Source organism: Carlito syrichta, unplaced genomic scaffold (assembly GCF_000164805.1).
Source record: "Carlito syrichta isolate Samal-C Ts95f unplaced genomic scaffold, Tarsius_syrichta-2.0.1 Scaffold308182, whole genome shotgun sequence".
In the NCBI taxonomy this organism is placed as follows: Eukaryota; Metazoa; Chordata; class Mammalia; order Primates; family Tarsiidae; genus Carlito; species Carlito syrichta.
Window position 1 is genome coordinate 285,252 of NW_007252278.1, and position 24,841 is coordinate 310,092.

The 24,841-nt window shown below is 39.1% G+C and overlaps 1 protein-coding gene across 2 annotated transcripts in view; it reads right to left on the bottom strand.

The window, feature by feature from the left end:
* PTER (phosphotriesterase related) overlaps positions 1-24,841 on the bottom strand; it is a 33,416-nt gene that overhangs the window by 5,960 nt on the left and 2,615 nt on the right. Inside the window, exon 3 of one of the 2 annotated variants that reach the window (XM_008065177.2) lies at positions 2,910-3,050. The exons of the other annotated variant lie outside the window; for it this stretch is intronic. Within the exon in view, the coding sequence (XP_008063368.1) occupies positions 2,910-3,050 (141 nt within the window). The remainder of the gene's footprint in view (positions 1-2,909; positions 3,051-24,841) is intronic. 2 annotated transcript variants of the gene reach the window in all.

Sequence of the window (24,841 nt, forward strand, 5' to 3'; positions counted from 1 at the left end):
CTCACCTCAGCCTCCCAAAGGTGCGGGATTACAGGCTGAGCCACCGAGCCCGGCTTCAAACTTCCCATTTTTAAGAAGAATCATAAAATGTGTGTTGAGGGCATACATCAAGAAATCATGTTTTTGTGATTGTGAAAGATGAGAATGTTCTACTGAACTACCCCATTTTACATTCCAGATACTTTCCGGCAAAAAATAAAACTTGTCTGAGTATGGCACTAACTAGTAGGGTCCTAGGGAAACTGGCCTGCCTCTATTGAATGGTGTTCCTGGGCAAGTAAATTAAAATCATAAAACAAAAGAAATGAATAAACAAATGAAATAATACATCTATTTTTCAAAGAACTGATTTGTATATTTAAAAAAAACTATTCATTGGTCAAAGTAGTTGAAGCAGATTGCTCGTGTAGAGTTGAGTGTTGCCATCTTACATAAGTAGTGTAATACTCATCAACAAGCTTTCTCTAATCATATTAAACTTGAAGTATATTTGACTATGAATGAGATCATCAAGGAGGAATGTCAATATAGGGAGATAGCAGAAAACATACAGACAAAAGGATCCACTTCCCAGGGGAAAGATTCAACCTTGACCACTAACTCAAGACCTTCCCTTCTTCCAGGGTACACATATGTTCAACTATCGATACTTGAGTCTCACAGTTTCTAGACATCACTCCTTCATTCCAACTTTGCTATATCCAATCCAACCATTTTTTACACTCATAACCATATTTTTGTCCTTTTCATTATGGAGAACTGCTCCCTCTCTGAAATCTCAATCTTCACTTTCCCACTCTGGTCATGTTACCGCTTTCTACTTTTTCCACTCACCTCTTCTACTGGATATATCCACCCACTTCATTAAAGCCTCCAATTATTTGCCCTGCTACTTTGTTCTTATACATCTGCCCATTTCTTCTCTACACTTTCTTCCTCCAGCCTGGACTCTATGAACCTCATATCAGCCCCTCCTTTGTTCCCTTAACTATTAACTGTATTGTTCAGATAGAATTCCAATCCTCCGTCTTTCAGACTGTTTGCACATTCTGCTTCTACTAGCAATGCTTCTACAACCACAATACAAAACTTCTTTTGGTAAAATAATCACCAAATCATGTGCCAAAACACAGGCAAGTAATGTTTCCAGACTCAACTGGGTCTTGTACACAACACATTTTTGTCAGTGTTTCTCTCATTCACTGACAGCCATTGCTAGCTTCCATCTTCCTCTATGTGGTCCTCCCCCAAATTCACTCCTTTTTTCCTCAGGAGATAACCACGTTTACCTCACAGGGACACTTGAAAACACATGGCCGTGTGTCCTCAGTTTCCTGTTCCCCTCGCAGGAGCATTCACACCATTACTCGCTACTTGCTTCATGCTCTTTCATTCCAATGGAGAAAACATCCTTTCAATCAACTTTCTGTTTGCTCCCCAGATTACATCTACTTGTGTCCTTAGGAAGTTTGAGCTATATTTCTTGTATATCTAGATTTTAAAGAAGTCAACATCTATTGAACACTTCCATATTCTGTACCAGACACTCAGATACAAACTTGTCATACTTTATTTCATATAAATTCTATCACAACCCTGTGGAATGGATACTACCTCCCTAAATTCATTCTCACTGAGTCTCTTCCTTTCTCTCTCTCTGCTCTTAGTCACAAAACATTGCTCAACTCTTACCAGAAGCTTCACTTAATCATGTGTTGTATTCTACCTTTAGTCCTACCTCTTTTCTTGTCTCTGCTATCATGTTTCTCATACGAGTGAACTCTATAATCTCTCTCCTCTTCCTCACCACCCACTCTTTCTTCAAACCTTTTCTACCAAACTGTGCTTATTGATTATACAATGTGAGCTCCTAAGTGTGAAATACAAGGGTGTTTTTCAGTCTTTATCTACTTGATATCTGCCCTACAGTTGCCCAAGCCCTCTGCCCTGAGAATTCCTCTCCAGTAACATTCATAACAACATCTTACCTGTATTATCATTTTGAAAACTTCTCAACCTGTCCTTGAGAGACTGTTCTGTCTCTATCTCTTAAATGACCCTGTCCTCAGATCTCTGTCCTTATCCTCTTCTCTGAGTCATCTTACTCAATCTTGTGGTGCAAATTATCACATACAAACTGGTGATGTCTAGATTCATGTCTCAACCCTAGTGTCTGCTCTGAGCTTCACCCCCTTGTCTTAGGGACTCACTGGATGGCATCACTTAGATGCTCCCAAACTGAGGCCCTCCTTGCCAATCCCTAATCAAATTCTTTTCCCAGGTTTTCTGATGTGGTTTATTCCATCTTCATATTACCATGCTACCAATATCAAACCACTTAGCCATCCTTGACTCCTGAAAACTTCTACCAGGTTGTGAAGAATGATTCCTGCCATCATTTGCTTTTATTGCACATCTGACACTTTTTGGAGGCTGCATTTCATATGATGTTTGTTCTTTAGACATGACACTCTTAGCATTTAAGTTACAGTCAATCTTTTAACGAATACTTTGAATACAGCATTTAAAATATTAATTGTAGGAAGTTATGACTGTATTGTAGTCAACCTGGGAAAGAACAGTGTATTTCATTAGGGGTAAAAAGGAGAAAAATGTCTTTTGTGCTCTGTCATGGCAGGGATTGAGTATTACCTATGTTTCCTGTCAGCTGCCCATCTGCACTGAACTTCTAAGGCTCAGCTAAGCTTTAGCCTACTTAGGATGACTCATTTTCTCCTTAAAATAATATATAGAGATTTTCTCCCTGAAACAGCATAGATATATTTTTCTCTGAAAGTCTGTGGTTCAGCCTGATACTGTTTTCTGAATCTTTGCTAAAACTCACCTAGATATGACAATCAAAAGAGGCTAGTCAAAGGGAACACTGTAAGAGATGTAATCATATTTACCTTCTAATTCTTTTGTTATCATCAGGCATGTCAATATCCGGGCTGAGTTGGTAATGAAGAAGTTCAGTACCAAAGAGATCATATTCCAAGTAACAGCCGAGTTGAGCAAATTCCAGTAGCTGCTTCTTGTCAAGTATAGTCCTAGAAACAATAAGGCAGATATATTGTTATTATTAAGAGCTTACTTTCCACATGTACAGATTTGAAGTTTTAAGCATGCTGCGTACTGGAACATAGCTGAAGTCAAGCAACACAACTTTTGAGTTGGCTCTTATGCTGTGACTACGAAACAGTAAGTTCAACTAAGTACCAGAAACAAGAGAACTTAACCAACCAAAAGGGATTTTTGCCTTCTGAAGTACTTGGGAACTATACACTTATTCATAATGCTTATTTATTTTATTTTAATTATGCTTGTCTTACTCTAAAACAAGTTTGTCATTCTCCTTCAGAATCGTATTCAAGACATGCCTCACATTCTTTTTGAAAATCCTTAGTGGGATAAATTTCTACCCTCTAAGGACGGCTGTGAACTGTGAAAACTATCAAAGAAAATCTGGTATAGTGAATTAGGTAAATAATATTCATTTGGATAAAATATAAATTAGCAGGGCATGGTGGTACGTGCTTATGGTTTCAAGTATTCGGGAGGCTGAGGCAGGAGGATTGCTTGAGCCCAGGAGTTCAAGGCTATAGTGAGCAGTGATCATGCCACATTCTAGCTGAGTGAAAGAGCAAGACCTTGTCTCTTAAAAAAAAAAAAAATTAAAAATAAGAAAAAAATCTGGGTAAAACAGGAAACTTTGCTATAAGGTAGCAGAGTAATAATCTGTCAAGATTGTAAAGTGGTTTTCAAATCAATTCCAAACCCTTTGTGAATATTATTCCAACTTTTGTTGCTGTTGTTTTTGAAGTCTCACTCTGTTGCTCAGGCTGGAAGGCAGTGGTATGATCACAGCCCTCCACAGCCTCCACCAGCTGGGCTGATCACCACCAGGTGATCCTTCTGCCTCAGCCTTCCAAGTACCTGGGACTGCAGGTGTGTGCTACCACACTTGGCTAATTTTTACAAATTTATTGTAGAGATGAAGTCTTGCCATGTTGCCCAGGCTGGTCTCAAATTCCTGGGTTCAGGCAATCCTCTCGCCTTGGTCTCCCAAAATGCTGGGATTACAAGGGTGAGCCACCATGCCTTCTTTTTAAGGGACACTACTCATACACATATTTATGTTCTTTTTAGATTAAAAATATCAATAAGTTCACATATAAATATAAGAACATTTAAATAAACTGATTTATTTTAAGATAATTATTTAAAATAATTCAAATATTTTAATATTTTAAAAATGAAAAATTTAGTATTTTAGGGTACTTTTTTTGATATTTTCTCATTTCTATAGATATAATGCTAAAAATATGGCTAGGCTGGGCATGGTGGCTCAAGCCCATAATCCCAGCACTTTGGGAGGCCGAGGCGAGAGGATTGCCTGAGCCTGCAGGTTCGAGACCAGCCTGGGCAACATGGGGACCTTGTCTCTATGATAATAATAATAAAAAAAATTAGCCGGATGTGGTAGCACATGCCTGTAGTTCTAGCTACTTGAAAGGCTGAGGTGGAAGGATCGCCGGAGTCCAGCAGGTCGATGCTGGGGTGGCTGTGAGCATGCCACTGCACTCCAACCTGGGCGACAGAGTGAGATTCTGACTCAAAAAAAAAAAATATGGCTAATTTAGGATATAAGACCATGTAAATGAATGGGAAAGGAGGGAAAGTAACACTAGAACAGGTTATAGACAGAGAAGCAGTGTTTGTAGTAAGAGTAGATAATCTCAAGAAATTTAGATTGTGACAAGTAAAAAGAGAGGCATTGAGGTTGTCACAAAATACCATTGGAGAGATCCAATTACATACAACCAAAAGGGGTAGAATAAAAAATATCCCACCAGAAGACAATAGGGAAAAAATGTGACAGAAAAATATATTCCATCAGACACTGCATGAAGGGAATTAGGAACCTAGAAAAAGGAAGTGATTGGGATCCAAAATTGCCCTGCAGAAGAGTTGAGGACATCAGAAAATCATTGTTTCCTGAGGCTTTTTATCCATCCTAATATTCTATCACTCTGGTAACTCCAGGATGAGAGGATTAAACCACTATTATATGCCTATAAATCTGATTCTAAGCGGCCAGAAATATTTTCAAAGTCTTTCTTCCAATTAAGTCTCCGCGTGTCCTGGGTGGGGGAGGTCTCTGTTTTCCTGGAATGCTTCTTGGCAGTTGACTATTGACATTTGTTCTGAGCTCACATATTGTGACTGGTTCCTTTTTATTTTATTCACCAATTTAGTATAACTTATTGTTCACAATGATGTTTTAAATGGGGTGGCCAAAAAGTCTTTCTTTTATACTATAAAATGTACATTAGTTCTGAGCTATCTGCTATTAATACGACTTTTTTCCCCCATCTTCTTACCATGGGGACCATCTTTTGCTTCCAAAATTATTATGCTAAAAGAATATGTGTTTTTTTCTACAGTAAACATATTGTTTTCGATGAAGAATTATACTTAAACAACAAAAAAAAACACAATTAAAGTAACATATGAGAGCAGAGGTAAGTTTAGTATTTTTCCTTTTGAGTCAATTCAATTCAATTCAATTTAATTACCCAATATGGACAAGGTTTGCGGGGGAGGAGGTTAGGAGGAAAATGGAAGCACCCACCAGTAACAGGTTAGATTGGACTTTTATTTCCACTTCTAATGTCTTTTTCTTTCTTTTAGCCTAATGCCTTGAACCTAAGTTTTTAAAATTTTTAGTGATATATCCAGGCATATACTTAGTACAATGTCCATAGTGAATGTAAAGCCATAGAAAAATCCTTAGTCTTAGTTCCAATTGAAAATAAAAAAGCAGGCTGGGCTCGGTGGCTCAGCCTGTAATCCCGCTCTTTGGGAGGCTGAGGTGAGTGGATTGCCTGAGCCCGCGGGTTCGAGACCCACCTGGGCAACTTGGCGAGACCTCATCTCTACAATAAATCAAAAAAATTAGCCGGGTGTGGTAGCGCGCTCCTGTAGTTCCAGCTACTTGGAAGGCTGAGGCGGAAGGATCACTGGAGCCCAGCAGGTCGAGGCTGCAGTGACCGGGAGCGGCCATTGCACTCCAGTCTGGGCGACACAGTGAGACTCAAAAAAATAAATAAATAAAATAAAAAAGCAAAGTTACTACCATCTTGATTCATCAACACAGCTGACAATCATAAGAGCTTGCTATGTGTCTGGCATTGTGCTAAATGCTTTAAATGTATTATCTTATTTAATATTCTTCCGAATCCCACCTGGTCTCAGTTTTACAGATGAAGAAACTGGGGCTTGAGATTAGCTATTCACTCAAGATGATAGGCTAGGACCTAGTCTCTTAAACATCACTCTAAATGGCTTCGCCTATTGCAAAATTTTACTCAAGGGACATTTCCCAGAATTACATTGAGAGTGCACACAGTATATTTTAATTTTTACTTTGAAATTTGATTTCCTCCCCAAAGTATCCTCAAACTACACTTGAAAACTGGAGAATTTATCATCAAAGGATAGTATGGGGATAAGGAAGTGAAGACCCCAGAAAAGCAAGGAAGGATTTGCTTGTGGAGATCTTTCATTGCTAGGTCAGAGGGTAATGACACATAGTAAGCGGAATTAGACCTTTGCAGTTATTTTGGATAATGAGAATGACATGGTCAAAGGAAGAGAAGAAACTATATTAATTATGACAGTCACTTACTTTCTCACTGTGAGCTATATACATGTATGCATGTGAGTCTGTATGTGTGTATGTAATTTATTTTTAAATGAAATTTAGTGAGAACATGTGATACTCAGCTCTTTGTTTCTGTGAGAGATCACTCAGTATTATGAGCTCTAATTCCATCCACGTTGCTGCGAAGTTCACGATATTTTTCTTCTTCTTCTTCTTTTTTTTTTTAGTTGGAGTCTCACTCTGTCGCCCAGACTGGAGTGCAGTGGCCGCTCACGGCCACCGCAGCCTTGACCTGCTGGGCTCCGGCGATCCTTCCGCCTCAGCCTTCCAAGTAGCCAGAATTACAGGCATGCACTACCACGCTCAGCTGATTTTTTGATTTATTGTAGAGATGAGGTCTCGCTGCCCAGGTGGGTCTCGAACCCGCGGGCTCAGACAATCCACACACCTCAGTCGCCCAAAGGCGCGGGATTACAGGCTGAGCCACCGAGCCCGGCTGATATTTTTCTTCTTTATGACTGCATAATATTCCATTATATATATGTACCACATTTTTTTCATCTAGTCCTCTTTTGATGGGCAGCATGGTTAGTTCCATGTTCTTGCTATTGTGAACAATGCTGTGATAAACATACAGGTACAGGTATCTTTTTCATAGAGTGACCTGAGTTTTTCCGGTAGGGGGATTGCAGGATCATAAAGGGACTGAAAGTAGCAGGAAACTGTGGGGTATGGGATGGAGGGGATAGCTGACATTGACAGTAGTCGATATCCACCTGGGGAAGGGAGGGCACACCTCATCAATAAGGGTACTTGCACAATGAACATTTGTATACCTAACCCTGAATTGTACCCCACAACTTCAAAATAAAAATTAAAAGAGAAAAAATAAATAAATTAAGGAAAAAAATGACATTTAGTGATATGAATTCCTCTGGATAACTAAGCTCTGGTGTCAAGAGAATTAAGAACAAATATTACAAATTTTGAGGGGCACGAAGGCAACTTCTATCAGCAGATCAGACCTCCACATGTAATCCATTGGGTTGACCTTTGGTCTCAGTCTTCAAAATGAAACCAGAATCTGGACATAGCATCGCCTTCCATGCTACCCTCCTGATTTAAACTACCCTAATGGCTTATAGAATCCCTGCAATAGATTCCCAACGGCTCTCTCAGTTTCTACTTTTGCTCTATTATTGTCTATTCTAAATTAAGTTATACGAAGTCTTTTCTCTGCTCAAAATCCACTGGTGACTTCCATTTCCCTCAGAGTAAAAAACAAGGCCTTACAGTGGTCCACAAGGCCCTGTGTCATCTTTTTCAGAGTAGTCATGCAAAAGTCTCATGCAAAATAGAGGAAAAGGGTGGACACAGTAGTTCACACCTATAATTTCAGCTGTGTTTTGGGAGGCCAAGGCAGGAGAATCACTTGAGGATAGGAGTTCAAGAGAGCTGGGACAACACAGAGAGACCTTGTCTCTACAAACTGTAAAACATTTATCTGGGTATGGTGGTGCATGCCTGTAGTCCTGGCTGCTTGGGAAGCTGAAGTGGGATGATTGCTTGAGCTCAAGAATGCGAGGCTGCTGTGAGCTGTGATCAGGATACTACACTGTAGTCTGGGCAGCAGAGCAAGGCTCTGTGTCAAAAGGAGGAAGAAGAGAAGAAAGGGAGGGAGGGAGAAAGTGAGGGAGGGAAGAAAGGAAGAAAGGAAGAATGGGAACTATAGTGACCCAATTTTCCAGATAGCAATGATATATAATTGCTACCAATGTTATAAATATTATCTGAACAACGTCACCATAGGTAGAGATGTCTTTCCAGAGGAAGACCAGTATTGTTCAGTAAGATGCATGCACACATGTAAGTTTCAGAATTCTTATCCTGCAGAAAAGCAATATGGAAAGGGGGAGTGACTTCAAGGAAAAAAATTTCACAGTCACATGTAGAGGAGAAGACTGCTTCAGAAAAGAAGCAATTAAACTGTAATTTTAGACGTTAGGAAAATGCAATTGAAACAGAGGGACAAATTTTCTGTCATTAAAAAGTCAAGTAATACATATATACATATATAGTGTGAAGGCAATTAACATTAGTGCAAAGGCAATTAGGAAATGAATCCATTTAAATTCTTGTTGATGAAGGAAAGAGAGTGCAAAACCCATGGGGAGAAAGTAGTGTCATCGATTTTTCAAAGGAAAGCTCTAAAAAAAGGTAGGTGATATTAGATGTTAATGAGGGGTAGGACGGGAGACAAGAAAATCAACACCTTACAGCCACCAGGTATTTAATAAAGTCCTAACTCATTTAATTCTTACAAAGACTTTACCAGGAAGGTGTGAGCATCCCCATTTTACATAGAATTTTACAGATGTGGAAACTAAGTCTCAGAAAAGGTGAGGAATTCAGCTTCCGACCCGAGGAGCTGTGAAGAAACCCAGACTGCTTTTGTGTTCAGAAGTCACATTCTCAGACCAGGGTGTCTCTTCCATGATGAGAAAACTCACTCATCGCTGAAGATCTTTCTCCTTCACAGCGCTCACTCTATGGAGAAATATGCACCATCACAACACCCCGTGCCATGAATGTCTAACAAGGTGACTTACCTACATGAAATCGACATTCAGTTGGATGGTTTCCAGGGACTGCCAAGGTACTACTGAAGTTGCATTTATGCAAGTGACTTTCCTTTTCACTTGGAGAAAGGACTGACCCCAAGTGTCAGTACAGCACCAGGGGAAAAAGAACTCTGCTTGATGTCCTGTGGATGAGGATGAAACAGAGGTCCTGCGCCTCCCAGTCATCAATGATCTCATAACACGTCTTAGGAGAGTAAAGGTGTTAACCTCAGCCTGGTTTCCTCATTCCATATTCTATGCCCATGAATAATTCTATTCCTTCTCATTCCAATCTTCCCTAGCATTTAAGGTAAGTGTTTTTTTGCTTCTTGCCCTAAACAGTGAGGTGATTATGACAAGCAGAAGAGCTACTGCATTTCACACTGAAGCAAGTCCCTTCTTCAAGGTGGACGAAATGATTATAATGTCATTTGTGAAATATCCTGGGATTTCCCAGAAGGCAGATGAGGTTTTTGTATCAACTACTTGTTCATATCATTTACATGATATCATTTCTTCTGCTATTTTATACTTTTCTCCCTCAACTGATAAATAAATTCTCTGTATATAAGGAACAGGCATATATACTGATAAATAAATTCTCTGTATATAAGGAACAGGCATATATTTGAGAAAAACATATTGCCATCAGCCAAAAATGATGACCAAAGTGATTCGGTTCTCTCCATTTTCAGAATACACTTATCATATACCCAGTGTTTTAAGGCTGGTACTAAAATGCAAGATAGTTGATTCTATTTTTCAACCCCCTTTTATAGTCTAGATCCTATCCATATGCTGTGGGGTTTAGTTTAATGTCAAAATGTACTCTGAGTGGGAGAAAGGAAGTCTGCATGAAGTGATAATTTAGACAAGGGTCTGTGGGCTCCCTAGGTAGAAAGAAAGAAGAAGCAGAGGAAAGAGTTTGATTCATGGGTAGGATTCAAGATAATAACAACATCTCCCATTTGTCTTGGGCTTTACAGTTTCAAAGAACTCTCAAATATATTATTTCATTTCATACTTTCAAATGCACCTTCATGAATTAATTCAGTAAACATCTACTATCACTGTTTTGTGCTGTCTTCTATGTGGGGAATACAGATATGAATACGAAATTTAAGCTGTTGTCTCAAGGAACTAAAAGTCTGCAGAAGAAGAGAGATAATTAAACTAATAATTATAAATAAATGTTTTTATAAAGCTGTTATCGTACAGATAAATACCAAATATTATGAAAGATGAAGCAGTTCATTTTTCTGATTCATTTTCTTATTTCATTGACTTTGATTCATTTGAGTTGAGGCTTATAAAGTATAATACTTTGATAAATGTTGGTGGAGTTGGTTAAGTATCAGGTAAGGAATAAACAGAAAACACCTATACCTGTTGAGAGGCAAAAAAAATTTTGCTGTTCTGGAATATAAGGCTGTAGTTTATCAGAACTAAAGTGCATGTGGGAAGAATCATTTATCCGTCTGTCTGTCCATCCATTCATTCATCTATTTAGGAAAAAACATTGTTGATCACCTACTTACTATAAGGCATAAGCTGAGAAGACAAAAAATAAATAACACACAGTTCCATTCTTCAAGAAGTTCAGGGTCTAGCAGGGAACAAGACATGGAAACAATAATTGCTACACAAAGTTTACAAAGTGTTATAATAAGAGTTCTACTAGGAATTGGGTTGGCAAAGAGAAGGAGATCTCAAACACTGCTTGGGTGGTTGTGGAAAAGCTCAGTAAAAAAGAAAACCCCCAGGAAATTACATTTTGAAGAAAGATTCTGCCAAATAAACAAGGGGGATAGGACATTCATAGCAGAGCGACGGATGTGCATGAGAACCGTGTAAGAAGAAACAGCACAGGGCACACAGACAGTGTCGGCGTGGATTTTGTGCTCATATTGTATGCACACTGGGAATGATGAGAGATGAGGTGGAGAGAGGGGTGGGGATCAGAAGACCAAGACCTTTGGATTTTGTGCTTAAGGCAAAGGAGACCCACTGAAGGGATTTTAATGGCGGGGGGGGGAGCATGAGGAGGGTGGGCAGAAACGTAATCAGAGTTGCATTTGGAAAGATCAATATGCTGGAGAGGTTGTGGAAGCTAGGGGAGGGATTTGTGTTTGGATACTTGTGATAGCTCAGGTGATAAATGAGGGTCCGAATTTAGGGGATAACAGAAGAGTGGCTAGGAGGGGTTGTATTCAGAGATCTTAGTTAGGTCTTCTGTGGAGGTGCAGAGGAAACAGGACTGGAGGTTAACAGCCAGGGGATTAGTGCTGTCATTGGCCAGAACTGGGAGAACAGCAGAAAGAGGAAGGATGAGGCACTGTCACCACGGTGACAGCCACGGAGGAGGGGACTCAGAGGCCTGTCTTGGGCAACTAATAAGATGTTTTTGCCATTAAATGATAATAAGGACATGCAAGGAGCAGGTTCTGCAATTCACAATAGACTGGTGAAGCAATGAGGTCACATTTTAAAGTCATTGCATAAAGGAATTAAAGCCTGGACCTTTTAAGTGATCAACAACCCAGGTTTGCTAGCTCCTTGTCTGGGCTCTTTCCATTATTCTGTGCAGTGACTTGACTGAAATTCATTAGCCATTCCACTCCGTGAGTTCCTGGACCTAGAGGTAGGCCCATGGGGCTGCTGTGTTGCTCATGGAGTTAGCTCAGGACCTGACACGTGTAGAAGCATGGATTACATTCCCTGCTAAAACTCAGTCAAGTCTACTTTTTAAAAATGAGTTAGGCGTGGTGACTCACGCCTGTAATTCCAGCACTTTGGGAGGCCAAGGCAAGAGGATTGCTTGAGCCAGGTTTGAGACCAGCCTTGGCAATATAGCGAGATCTCGTCTTTACAAAAAATTAAAAAATTAGCTGGGCATGGTGGTGCGTGCCCTCAGTTCCAGCTACTTGGGAAGTTGAGACAGAAGGACTGCCTGAACCTAAGAGAACAAGGCTGTGGTGAGCCATGATTGTGCCACTGCATACCAACCTGGGTGATAGAGTGAGACTCCAACTCAAGAAGAAAAAAGAAGTGGCATATGAATATGCTTATATACACAATTAACTTATTGAAAATGTTGAATTTCAATGACTAATCATTATAAAAATTGTTCACCAAAAAATGTAATTGAAAAACCTCTTTGGGTCAGACTTGGTGGCTCAGCCTGTAATCCCATCACTTTGGGAGGCCAAGGCAAGTGGATTGCCTGAGCCCACGGGTTCTAGACCAGCCTGGGCAACCTGGTGAGACCTCGTCTCTACAATAAATCAATAATCAGCTGGGCGTGGTAGCGTATACCTGTAGTTTCAGCTACTTGGAAGACTGAGGCAGAAGGACTGCCAGAGCCCAGCAGGTCGACGCTGGGGTCGCTGTGAGTGTGCCACTGTACTCAAGCCTGGGCGACAGAGTGAGACTCCAATTCAAAACAAAAAAAACCCTCTTTGTCCTCCTTCCCATTGAGTTTCTCTATTTAAAACTAATAACCAGTGAATATTTGTACAGATAGAGTCATATGGAATTCTTTATTATTTTATGAAAGTTTTTCAACGACTTAAAAGAATTACTAAAGTCAACTAGATTATTCACTTAGTAACCTAAAATAAATTTTAAAATATCTATAATGTAATATTTAAAATAAATTAATATATACATTACTTTGATCCAATGACTACAATCTAATTTACTATACCTAATACATTCAGTATTAATAGGATTTTAAGACACTATTCATGTATATTCTTACACTGTTAATGGCAGCTCCATCTCAACTATGAGATCTGATCTGAAAAGTTCTTAATTGATGAATATCTATTGATTCCAGTGAATCAAAAATAAATTATTAAAAATAAATTTAAGTGTCAAAAATAGAGACTAAGTAGGGATGATGCAAATTTTTAATGTGTGGGTTAAACATTGACTATGATTTTAAAAATATAATTTACAACTTCAATTAAATATTTACCAATGATTTTAGTTTCACCCAAACTCAAGCCATCAATTAGAATAGTCCATTTACATTTATATGCCCGTATAGGTAGGTATTTTAAATATTCTTTGTGTGTGGTGTGTGTGTGTGTGTGTGTGTGTGTGTGTGTGTGTGTGTGTGTGTGTGTTGGAACCTCACTTTGTTGCCCATGCTGGAGTGCAGTGACACCATCATGGCTCACCATAGTCTTGACCTCCTGGACTCAGGCGATCCTTCTGCCTCAGCCTCCCAAGTAGCTGGGACTACGGGCATGTGCCACTATGCCCAGTTAATTTTAAAATTTTTTTGTAGAGACGAAGTCTTGCTATTTTGTCCAGGCTGGTCTCGAACTCCTGAGCTCAAGCGATCCTCCCGCCTTAGCCTCCCAAAGTGCTGGGATTACAGGTGTGAGCCCCTGCATCTGGCCACATTTATATTTTTAAAATAAGATTCTTTTTTATGCAGGAAGGAATTACTTTCATTGAATGGTATTTTTTATATTGTATAATAACTGGGAATAAAAATAATAGGAAAACAATTCTCTCTGACTGCTTGGGTTGCTACAGAGATGTTTAATGACATCATAGGAAGAAATGACGTCACTCTCTCAATATTATGACATAAGTGTAGGCTTAAGCAAAAGGAACAGATGGCTGCAAGAGAGAAAAACCCTTGTTTAAATTAGATTCAAACCAGAAGTTGGCTCCGAATTGCAAAGTGTAATTAAAACTTTATTTTAGAATGCATTTCACAGTTTATACATCCTAGGAAGAGCTTTTTACCATATGAACTTCCCAGCTACCACACAGCACAAGAGGTTGCGTTTTTCATGTAAGGCGATACACAGTTCAAGGAATGATGGTATTGAGGAGAGTGAAGATAAATCTCATAGACATGGCAATCCTATTTGTTAAAATGTCACATTTCATGGGAATGGTGTCAGAGTCATGAAAAATTGCTTTAGAAAAAAAAATTACTCGTGGAAGGTTTGGGTGGGTAGGATGTACTAGACAGAATATATGGCCAGTTCCTTCTTTTGCTCTGACATTAGGCAAGTCTGCCTAAAAGTCTCTATTAAGGAGTGCAATGTGGGATACTCCACAATTAATTCGTGGTAATTATTAATTACTACTATAACTTTATTGCATTTTATTCAGAACTATTTATGTATGTAAAGAATGTTCGTGCATTTCAGTTTGTCAGACATTTGCCTGAATCTCTCTCTCTTTTTAAAATTTTTTAATTTTAAAGATGTGGGGCTCAATTCAGGGTTAGGTATACAAATGTTCATTATGCAGGCACCCTTGTTTCTCTCTCTCTCAATAGGTTTCACATATTGAGGTGAAATATACAGTAACCAATAATGGGGAGGAAATACGCATAAAACTTTCGGGTTAAAAATAATTTTTCTTAACCCCTTTTGACATATACGCAAACAGACTAGGAGTCTTAAGTGACTTACTGAAGGTCACACAACAAGTAAATGCTAGTGTCAGAACTTGAAACCAGGCAACCTGACCCCAGTGTCTCCCATTTCTCCATTGTCCCCCATGGGCATAAAATCTATGCTGCATTAATGAAAGAATAACTGCTGCCAATGTCATTATGCAATTGCAACCTAAAATGTATTCAAGGGTTTTGTTTCTATGTCATGGAGTGTCTTTATAAAATAGTGTCGATTTTTATGTAAAGTTTCTCCACAGTCATATATATACTTGCATAATGCATGCTTCTACTGAATATAAATAATAAACTGTTCAGAAATACAGCGCTGTGGCCAGGCATGGTGGTTCATGCCTGTAATCCCAGTACTTTGGGAGGCCAAGGTGGGAGGATTGCTTGAGCCCAGGAGTTTGAGAATAGCCTGGGCAACAGAGCAAGACATCGTCTCTACAAAAAAAATTTTTTTTTTTTTTTGAGTTGGAGTCTCACTCTGTCGCCCAGACTGGAGTGCCGTGGCCGCTCCCGGCCACCGCAGCCTCGACCTGCTGGGTTCCGGCGATCCTTCCACCTCAGCCTTCCAAGTAGCCGGAATTACAGGCATGCGCTACCACGCCCGGCTGATTTTTTTGATTTATTGTAGAGATGAGGTCTCGCCTGCCCAGGTGGGTCTCGAACCCGCGGGCTCAGGCAATCTACTCACCTCAGCCTCCCAAAGGCACGGGATTATAGGCTGAGCCACCGAGCCCGGCTCAAAAAAATTTTTTAAAAAATTAACTGGGCATAGTGACGTGTGCCTGTAATTCTAGCTAATTGGGGAGGCTGAGTGGGGAGGAACACCTCAGCCCAGGAGGTCAAGGCTGTAGTGAGCTGTGATGGCACCACTGCACTCCTGTCTAGGTGACAAAGTGAGACCTCAACTAAAAAAAATATGTATACAGTGTTGTACTCACAGGATTCTAGATAATATAAACAATTTCATCTGCATGACATTCTGACTGTTCCTTGTAAAAATGCTACTTTACTATTTAACTGTATAAAGATGCTTGACTCAATTTCAGTCTGCCAAACATTCGCTTGGAATTGTTTTCCAGTGACTACACATTAGCTCACTAGTATTCATAGGGATTAAATGTGTACGGTTCTAACAATACCACATAATTATTTTTGTGGCTTTTCAAAGAAAATCTTAAGGTTAAAAGTCATTATAATTATAATTAAATAATCATTCTGAAGGCAGAGAATGAATTGTTCCCCTGGCTACAGCCCAGTGTCTTGTGTATGGTAATTAAGCACTCAGATATTTGTGGAATGAATGAATGAAGTGAAAATCCACTCTCTGCTTCCCCTAATTAAGAGCACACACACACGCACGTGCACACACACACACACACACACACACACACACACACAGTCAAAATTATATCTTCCAAAGGTTGGGCCAACTTGGCATGAATGATTAAAGGCATAGAGAATAAAATATGCTGGTGGCTCATCCCCTGGATTTTTCCTTCTTGTCTTTCAGAAACCCTTAGGTCCAATTCCTCTATCTTCCACAGCCAAGAATTTTCATAGAGAGTGGTGTGCTATTTTTCAACACTTAATTACCGTTGTGCCCATTATCAATCTCTAGCCCCTGGATTTCCATCAAAGCCCTTTGGCTTGCTAAGTAGATAACCAAGTAGAAAAAAAAGATCAGGCATAGCATCTGTCTGTTGTCCTCCACAGGGCTCAAAAATTTAATCAATAAATAGCACCCAAATAACTGCTAGCCATGTTGTTTTACCCAGATTTCATTGGTTAAGATTCATTGTTGTCATAAAAATACCTTCAATCATGTCTAGCCTGTATTAAACCGGGGTCCAAGGCAGTGCTGTCACCTACGCCACCTGCAAATGTGGTAGAGCTTTAATGGATAGTAAAATTATAATAATTAGAAGACAGGAAGCCTTATGGATTAAAAGACCAAGCAGAAACACTCTAGTGCTGGTGCTGTTTTCCAATAAATGTTGACTTTGGGTGGCTATAATTGTCAAGGGCAACCCCCTATGAAGTTCCCCAGGGTTAAATTCACAGTAGTCAACAGGCCTTTCAGCAGGCCCATGTTTCCTAAAGGGAACAGATGGTTAGGGGAGGGCCTAGACACAGAAGCAGATTTATCTTGTCAAGCTGTTATCTCCTGGTAAATGACCTTAAGCAGGTCACAAATGGTCACATGACAACAATGTGGTTCAGAGGTCTCCTAAGGTGATGGCCATTCATTAACTCTTCCCTCTCAGAGTCCTAACTGCCCCCTTTTTTTTTTTTGAGTCGGAGTCTCACTCTGTCGCCCAGACTGGAGTGCAGTGGCCGCTCCCGGTCACCGCAGCCTCGACCTGCTGGGCTCCGGTGATCCTTCCACCTCAGCCTTCCGAGTAGCTGGAATTACAGGCATGCGCTACCACGCCCAGTTGATTTTTTTTTTTTTTAATTTATTGTAGAGATGAGGTCTTGCTGCCCAGGCGGGTCTCGAACCCACGGGCTCAGGCAATCCACTCACCTCAGCCTCCCAAAGGTGCGGGATTACAGGCTGAGCCACCGAGCCCGGCTGTAACTGCCCCTTTTGGACAGCCATGTAGCAATTTGTTGTTGTTGTTGCAGTATGTGTGTGTGTGTGTGTGTGTGTGTGTGTGTGTGTGTGTGTATGTGTGCATGCACGCACATCTCTGTGAATGCATGCATCAAAATGAAGATTTAATACATCTTCAAATATATTTAACTGTTCCAGTGTGACTGGGGATATACTGGAATGTTTTATTCTTGTATTCTCAAATAGCAGAACTACCATGGGGGGGTGCCAAAAAAAGTATACACATTTTAAGTATGACGTTCACTCAAAAGACAGCGTTAATCAAATGAATGCTAGTGCCATCATGCGACAGGCAAGACAGTCAAAGAAAGTGGTGAAAGCACAGTTGTGTGAACATCATGTTACACATTGCCACCACAATTTAACTCAGCTTCAAGAAGTAATGCATAGATAACGTCTCTTAAAATGTGTATACATTTTTTGGCACCCCCTGTATTTTTGAAGGGGAAAAACTGACTGAGATTATGGGTAGGCAAGGCTGAGGGTCAGTCCTGTTGGAAAGTCCCGGTGTTCTAGAAGGGACTGGAGGCACAGCCACCAGCACCTTCACTTGTTACCTTGCAACTACAGCAGCCAGTGCCTTCAGAACCCTTTTCCTTTATGTCTGTAAGGGCATGGTGGGAGAAACGAAATGATTTGCTGTTTTGTTTTTCTATGGGAGGCCTGTTTTGAGGGTGCTTTTCTGCGCGTCCTCTGTGCATTTTGTTGCATGAAATACATGCCTTTTTGTGATCTGTCCCCATTGTAGAAAGCTGAAGTTCTTGACCTTCAGTGCAGATTGGATTGTGTGCACAGCCCAGCAGACCTCAGAGAGTTGGCGTGAGGCTGACCCGGTCACACTTCAGCCTGGCAACTGTAATGCTATCAACGGCTCCTTCAAAGAGCTGACGCTGCCTGCATCTGTCTCCCTGATTATTATTTTTTTTTCTGTTATTTTATTCAGTATCTTTTTCCTAAGTACCGCTTCTGCTAATGCTGTATTCCCCAGTTGCTCCCCATCCCCCCCAAATGCTCAAACTTCTATATATCTTTTTTCAGGTACTGGAACCCTGAATAATCTATAATGTAGGTACAGAATGGGCAGCTGCTCCAGCAATGGTCTCGAACTTTCTGAGTTTGACTGACGTCGGTTAAACTTTTCCATTCAATTCTGAGCCATTCTGGAGTGATACATCGAAACTGCAGCCAAATGGCAGTCGGGTAATATATCTATATTGTTTAAGAGAAAAAAATTTATATGTGTGTGTCTACATATATGAGTGAATTCATTTGTGTATATATAGGTATAGTGTAACATATATGTATATCAGTAGAAAATAAAACATTTGCAATGTGTATATTTTGTTTGATTTTATGAACAAGGAAATACTTCTGTGGTAGGAGTTAAGGTTTATTTCACATTTTCCAACGGAAGCTTATTTTCTATTTATGCCAAGCATAATTTTCTAACTTACATACATGTCTAACTGTAAATAGAGAGGGATAGGAAGACTCTTCTTTCAGAATCATCTTGAGCCAGTTTCAAACAGTATGGCAGACTAGATGTTCACAGAAACCCTTTCCAGCAGTGTACGTGTAAAATACTGAATAACATTGAAGCGCGAGAGAGAAAAATCCTATTTTGAAATGCTTGGTTGAGCTGTTGGGAAAGTGATACTTGCTTGGGCAGCAGAAACAACCAGAAAGCTGAGAAAATGAGGAACAAGGCGAGACCTAGAGCTAGCATTCACCTGGGGGATTTTAATGGACCAAGTGAAACAGAGCTTGGGTCTAAACAGGGTGGGAGATCAAATTTGAAGTATGTAAAGGGAGTAGCCCCTCACCCAAAGCCAGTGCCCTTGTGGATGAACTAGGTTAAAAACGTGCCCCACAGTGAGTTTTTGGAGACAGATGGTCTCTGACCATAATACCTTGCCTTAATGATTTTTTGACTTGACAGTGGTACAAAAGTGATACGGTCTATGGAAAACAGTGTAGTGATTCCTAAAAGAACTAGAAATTGACCTTCCATATGATCCAGTAATTCTCCTCCTTGGAATATACCTAAAGGAACTTAAATCACAAGCATGTTTATTGTAGCAGTATTTACAATAGCAAAAACATGGAACAAATTGTGCTGCCCATTAAAACTGAACTGGATAAAAAAAAAAGGTGGCTCGTTTACGTGATGGAATATTACACAGGCATAAAGAACAAAATTTTGGACTTCGCAGGAACTTGAATTGATTTGGAGTCTATAATACTTAGTGATTTATGACAGAAACAAAGAACTGAGTATCATACATTCTCACTCATAAGCAGACACTGAACATACTATAAGAAAGGGATTGGCAGTAGTGGGACACTGTCAGGGTGGGGATGGGAACACAACATCCATAAGGGTACCTGATCTCAAACCAGGCAAAGTGGGGACCGAAGAGAGGCCCAAACTTTACCTGTATGATGACCACTTATATACCTAATCCTGAATTGGACCCCATCTCTTTAAAATAAAATAAATTTAGAATAATATATACATCGCCTAAAAAAAAGTGATACACATTCAGTAGAAACTTTACTTGGAGTACCCATATACAACCATTCTGTTTTTCACTTTCAATACAGTGTTGATAAATTACATGAAATATTCAGTACTTTATTTTAACATAAGCTTTATGTTAATAATTTGCCCAACTGTAGGATGATGTAAATATTCTGAGCACGTTTAAAGTAGGCTAGGCTAAGCTATGATGTTTGGGAGGTTAGGTGTATTCAATGCATTTTCAACTTATGATATTTTCAACATCCGATGGGTTTATTGAGACATAAGCCCATTTTAAGTCAAGGAGTATCTGTATATGTCTTTCTCGGTCTTGTCTTTTGGTGAAGGGGAGGGAAATTGAGAAAAAAGGTCTTCCTTGAGAACCCATAACCACAAATCTACATGTGCTGAGTTGAGTGGCCAGAATTTATAGCACCTGTGTGGGTCTAAACGCTTCAAGTCTAACATTTAAACAGTCACAAAAAGCTTTCTGTGTTTCCATGTACATGAGGTACCTAGAGGAGTCAAGTTCATGGAGACAGAAAGTGGAATGGCGGTTGCCACAGTCCGTGTGGAGTGCCCTGTACTTAACACTGAACTGTATTTCAAAATGTCTTAATATGGTAAATTTTATGCAAACAAAATCTAAACATTTACTACCAACATGGGCCCTCACAAAATAAACTTGAAATTATGTACTTCAGGAAAAAAATAATAATTCCAGAATGAAGACCTGAGATGCAAGAAGGAATCGTGAAAAAACAGAAAGTTTATTCTAAGTAAACACTGAACATTTATATATTTCATAACAACAAAGTAAGGCCAAATCATTGGGATTTTGAAAAATTAAGTAGACTCAACACTCTGGAAAAAATAGTATGTCACTTACATGGTGAGTGATTGAAGCTGAAGGATTCTAAAATCTCTGTATTACTAGGAAGGATGATAAAAATACTTATTAAATTTAAAATTGGGCAAATTAAATACATGTTGTATTTTCTATTATAACAACTAAAAGAATAGAAATAGTATATACAGTCATCCCTTGCTATTTACCGAGATTGGTTCTAGAACACTCTGAGAATACCAAAATCTGTGAATGCTCAAGTCATATAAATGGCATAATATTTGCATATAACCTACATGCATCCTTCCATATACTTTAAATTATCTCTAGATTACTTATAACATCTAATATAATGTAAATGGTATATATGAGGGGAGACTCAAAAAACCCAGAATTTATTTATTTTTAAAAAGTGTCTTTTGTCTGAGCCCACGGGTTTGAGAACAGCCTGGGCAACTTGGTGAGACTTCATCTCTACAATAAATCAAAAAACAAAACAAATAAACAAACAAAAAACTAGTCGGGCATGGTAGTGCACGCCTGTAGTTCTGGCTACTTGGAAGGCTGAGGCAGAAAGATCGCCTGAGCCCAGAAGATCGATGCTGGTGTGGCTGTGAGTTTGCCACTGCACTCTAGCCTGGGTGACAGAGTGAGACTCCAGCTCAAAAAAAAAAAAAAAAGTGTATTTATTCTTACATGTTTAAACTCCAGTCGTGTTCAAAGTACTGTCTATTTGATGCAATACACCTATGGAGACACTTTTTCCACTGCTCAAAACAGTTTTTGAACTAATCAATTCTGATGCCTTTTAGTGCTTCTGTAGTTTTTTAAAAAAAACTCTTTCACATCAGCAAAATGGTCCTCTCTGAGGCCTTTTTCATCCAGGGGGAAAAAAAGTCACTTGGGGTGAGATTGGGTGAATAGGGAGGGTGGGGCCGAGGTTCATGCAGTTTTTGGTCAAAAAGTGCTGAACACCCAGTGCGGTGTGGGCAGGTGTGCTTGTAAATCAACCATAATGAAATAGGCAAATGTGTTGAAAGAATCTCCAAAAAAAAAAAAAAAAAAAAAAATCCACTGAAGCCAAAACACAGCCTCTCACAACGCTAGCTGGTACACTGATGCCTATGGGCTCCTAAAACACTTACCTGGTAAGGGAAGCCTGTACTACAAGGGGCTGGCTCCAAAATATAATTCTGGTTTTTTGGGGGGTCTCCTCTTGTAAGTAGTTGTTATACTGTATTGGTTTTTTTGTGTACTATTTTTTATTGTTGTATTTTAAAATTTTATTTTCTTTGAATATTTCTGATCCATGTTTGGCTGAATCCAAGGGTATGGAACCTGTAGATTTGTGGGGGCTGGCTGTGCACCTTCCCAAGAAGTAAAGGGGAAAAATACAATGAGGGGAAAAAATAATCAATAAAAAGAAATCAAGAAGGGTTAACAATAACTATGAGAATAAAAATAAAACATACGGCTAGGCATGGTGGCTCAACCTGTGATCCCGCACTTTGGGAGGCCGAGATGAGAGGATTGCCTGAGCTCAGGGGTCTCAGAGCAACCTGGGCAACTTGGTGAGACCTCACCTCTACAATAAATCACAAAAAACTGGGCATGGTGGCATGCATCTGTAGTTCCAGCTACTTGAAAGGCTGAGGTGGAAGGATAGCCTAAGCCCAGCAGGTCGAGGCTGCAGTGGCCATGAGCGTGCCACTGCACTCCAGCCTGGGCAACAGAGTGAGACTCCAACTCAAAACAAACAAACAAACAAACAAAATAATAGGCAATGTAAAAAACAAGTCAATGTAAATAAATTAAAGCCATTTGAAAGACAGAGCATATCTGGCTGAAACTCAAAACTAGACACTTGCTCATTACAGAAGACACGCCTAGAATATAAAAACTCTGAAAGGTAAAATATGGAAAAAATGTAAACGTAATACTAACAAAAAAAATATAGTTACACTAATACTAGATAAAACAGCCTCTGAAACAAAAAGGCTTGTACTACTACTTATAAGGTAGCTCAATATCTGTTGATGTAAGATTTAGGAAGATATAACAATGTGTATGTATGCCATAATATAGCTTCAAAATATATAAAGCAGAAGTTAAAATATGTACAAGAAAAAACTAAAATCCACCATTTAATAACACTTTCTTAGTAATCAATAGATTGAACAGTCAAAAAATCTGTGGAAATACTGAATATCTGAACACCATACTCAATGACTGTAGTTTAATGAACATATATAGAACATATACGACACAATAACCACAGAATACAATGTTTTCAAGACTATAATATTCATAAATTTAAAATTTATATATTAGGGTTTCACCGTTTTGTATGTATGACATGCTACACAATACTTTTTTCATGCTTAAAAAGTATCATACTTATTGAATAAATGTGCTATATATATTCTCTATCATACAAGGTAACATTATGAAATACATTGTTCTAAATTCAAACGAAACTACCTAAGATCTCACAGAAAATGGTAGAGTTAGGATTTAAAGGTCTCTCTGGAGCCAGAGTCTAGTCTTCACATTCTGATGCACTGCCTCTATGATCAGTATGTAGAAGCATCCCTCTATTTTACCAATACAACTAGAAGATTCCTGAAGATAGCCACGTATAGTTCTTGATACCAACACAGTTGCCAGGATGATTGCCTTTACCTTGATGTTCCTCAGTTTCCCATTAATATTGACTTCTCTCTTCTTCCACAACTACAATTTAGTCTATATTTTACACACAGGATTTTACAATATTTCTATTAAGTAGAAGCATTTTATCAATACATTCTGTAGGACTGTTAGTTCATTAAATAGCAGAATGTCAGGTCTAATGATCAGGATTTATCAATTTGTTAACATGGCTTTATTCCAATATGTAAGTAGAAGTAATTGTAATATATTATTAGTCTCACTGATGCTGTATCAATTCTTTAATAAATTCAATCGAAAGGCTAATGACTCACTTTAGCAACATTGTCGGACTTGTTCATAAAATTAACAGCAGCCGGCATCAGTTTATACAGTCATTTATTTTGCTGGTCCTTATGTATCTAACATAATATGTAAAGATTGAGTGGTGGGCCCACCAAAAATATGCCTATTTTCTAACTCTTGGAACCTCTGAAAGTGACCTTATTTGGGAAAAGGGTCTTTGCAGATAGAATTAACTAAAGGAACTCAGGATGAGATCATTCTGGATTATGTGGGTGGACTCTAACTCCAGTGACAAGTGTCCTTATAAGAAACAGAAAAGAAGACTGATGGAGACGAGAGGGACATGTGAAGACAGGGGCAGAAATTGCAGTTATGCAGCCACAAGCCAAGGAACACCTGGATCTACCAGACAAGGAAGAAGCAAAGGATTCTCCCCTGAAGCTTTTGAAGCAAGCATGGCCCTGCCACCTCGATTTCAGAATTCTGGCCTCTAGAACAATGACAGAATACATTTCTGTTGTTTTGGGATGGCCAGTTTGTTATCATTTGTTACAGCAGCCATAGGAAACTAATACATAATACCACCAAACTAATACTATTCTTATTGCCATTATTTTTTATAATTGCATTTCCTCAAATGCAGAGATTCAAACTACAACAGGTGACACATACTTGAACATTTATATTTGTGGTTTTCTCTCAGGGTAAAACGATTGACTTTTCCTCTTTGTGTTTGTAGATAAATGTATCGCTCCAATTACTGGCAAATACTGAGCAAGCAGAATTGGCAGTAACTGTGATATTACGCCAGCACACAAAGAAGTGAAGCAGACGGTAACACCTACTTTGAAGAGTTATGAAGGATTAAGTAAGACGAAGGAAATGACTTATGCAAAATACCTAGGATACTGTCTGGCACAGAGAAGGAGCACAAAAAATGGCAGCAATGACTTGTATTACTGTCAGTGGCAAAGCTTTGTAAATACTATTTTCTTTTTTCTTTTTAACCTGGAATTTATTTATCTTAAAAATTGTGTATTCTTACATGTTTAAACTTCAACCACCTTCCAGTACTTGCCATTTGTTGCATTATACCTATCAAGACACTTTTGCCACTGCTCAAAACAGTTTTTTTTTTAAAAATCAATATTTTTTATTATGATTTTGTGGGGTCCAGTT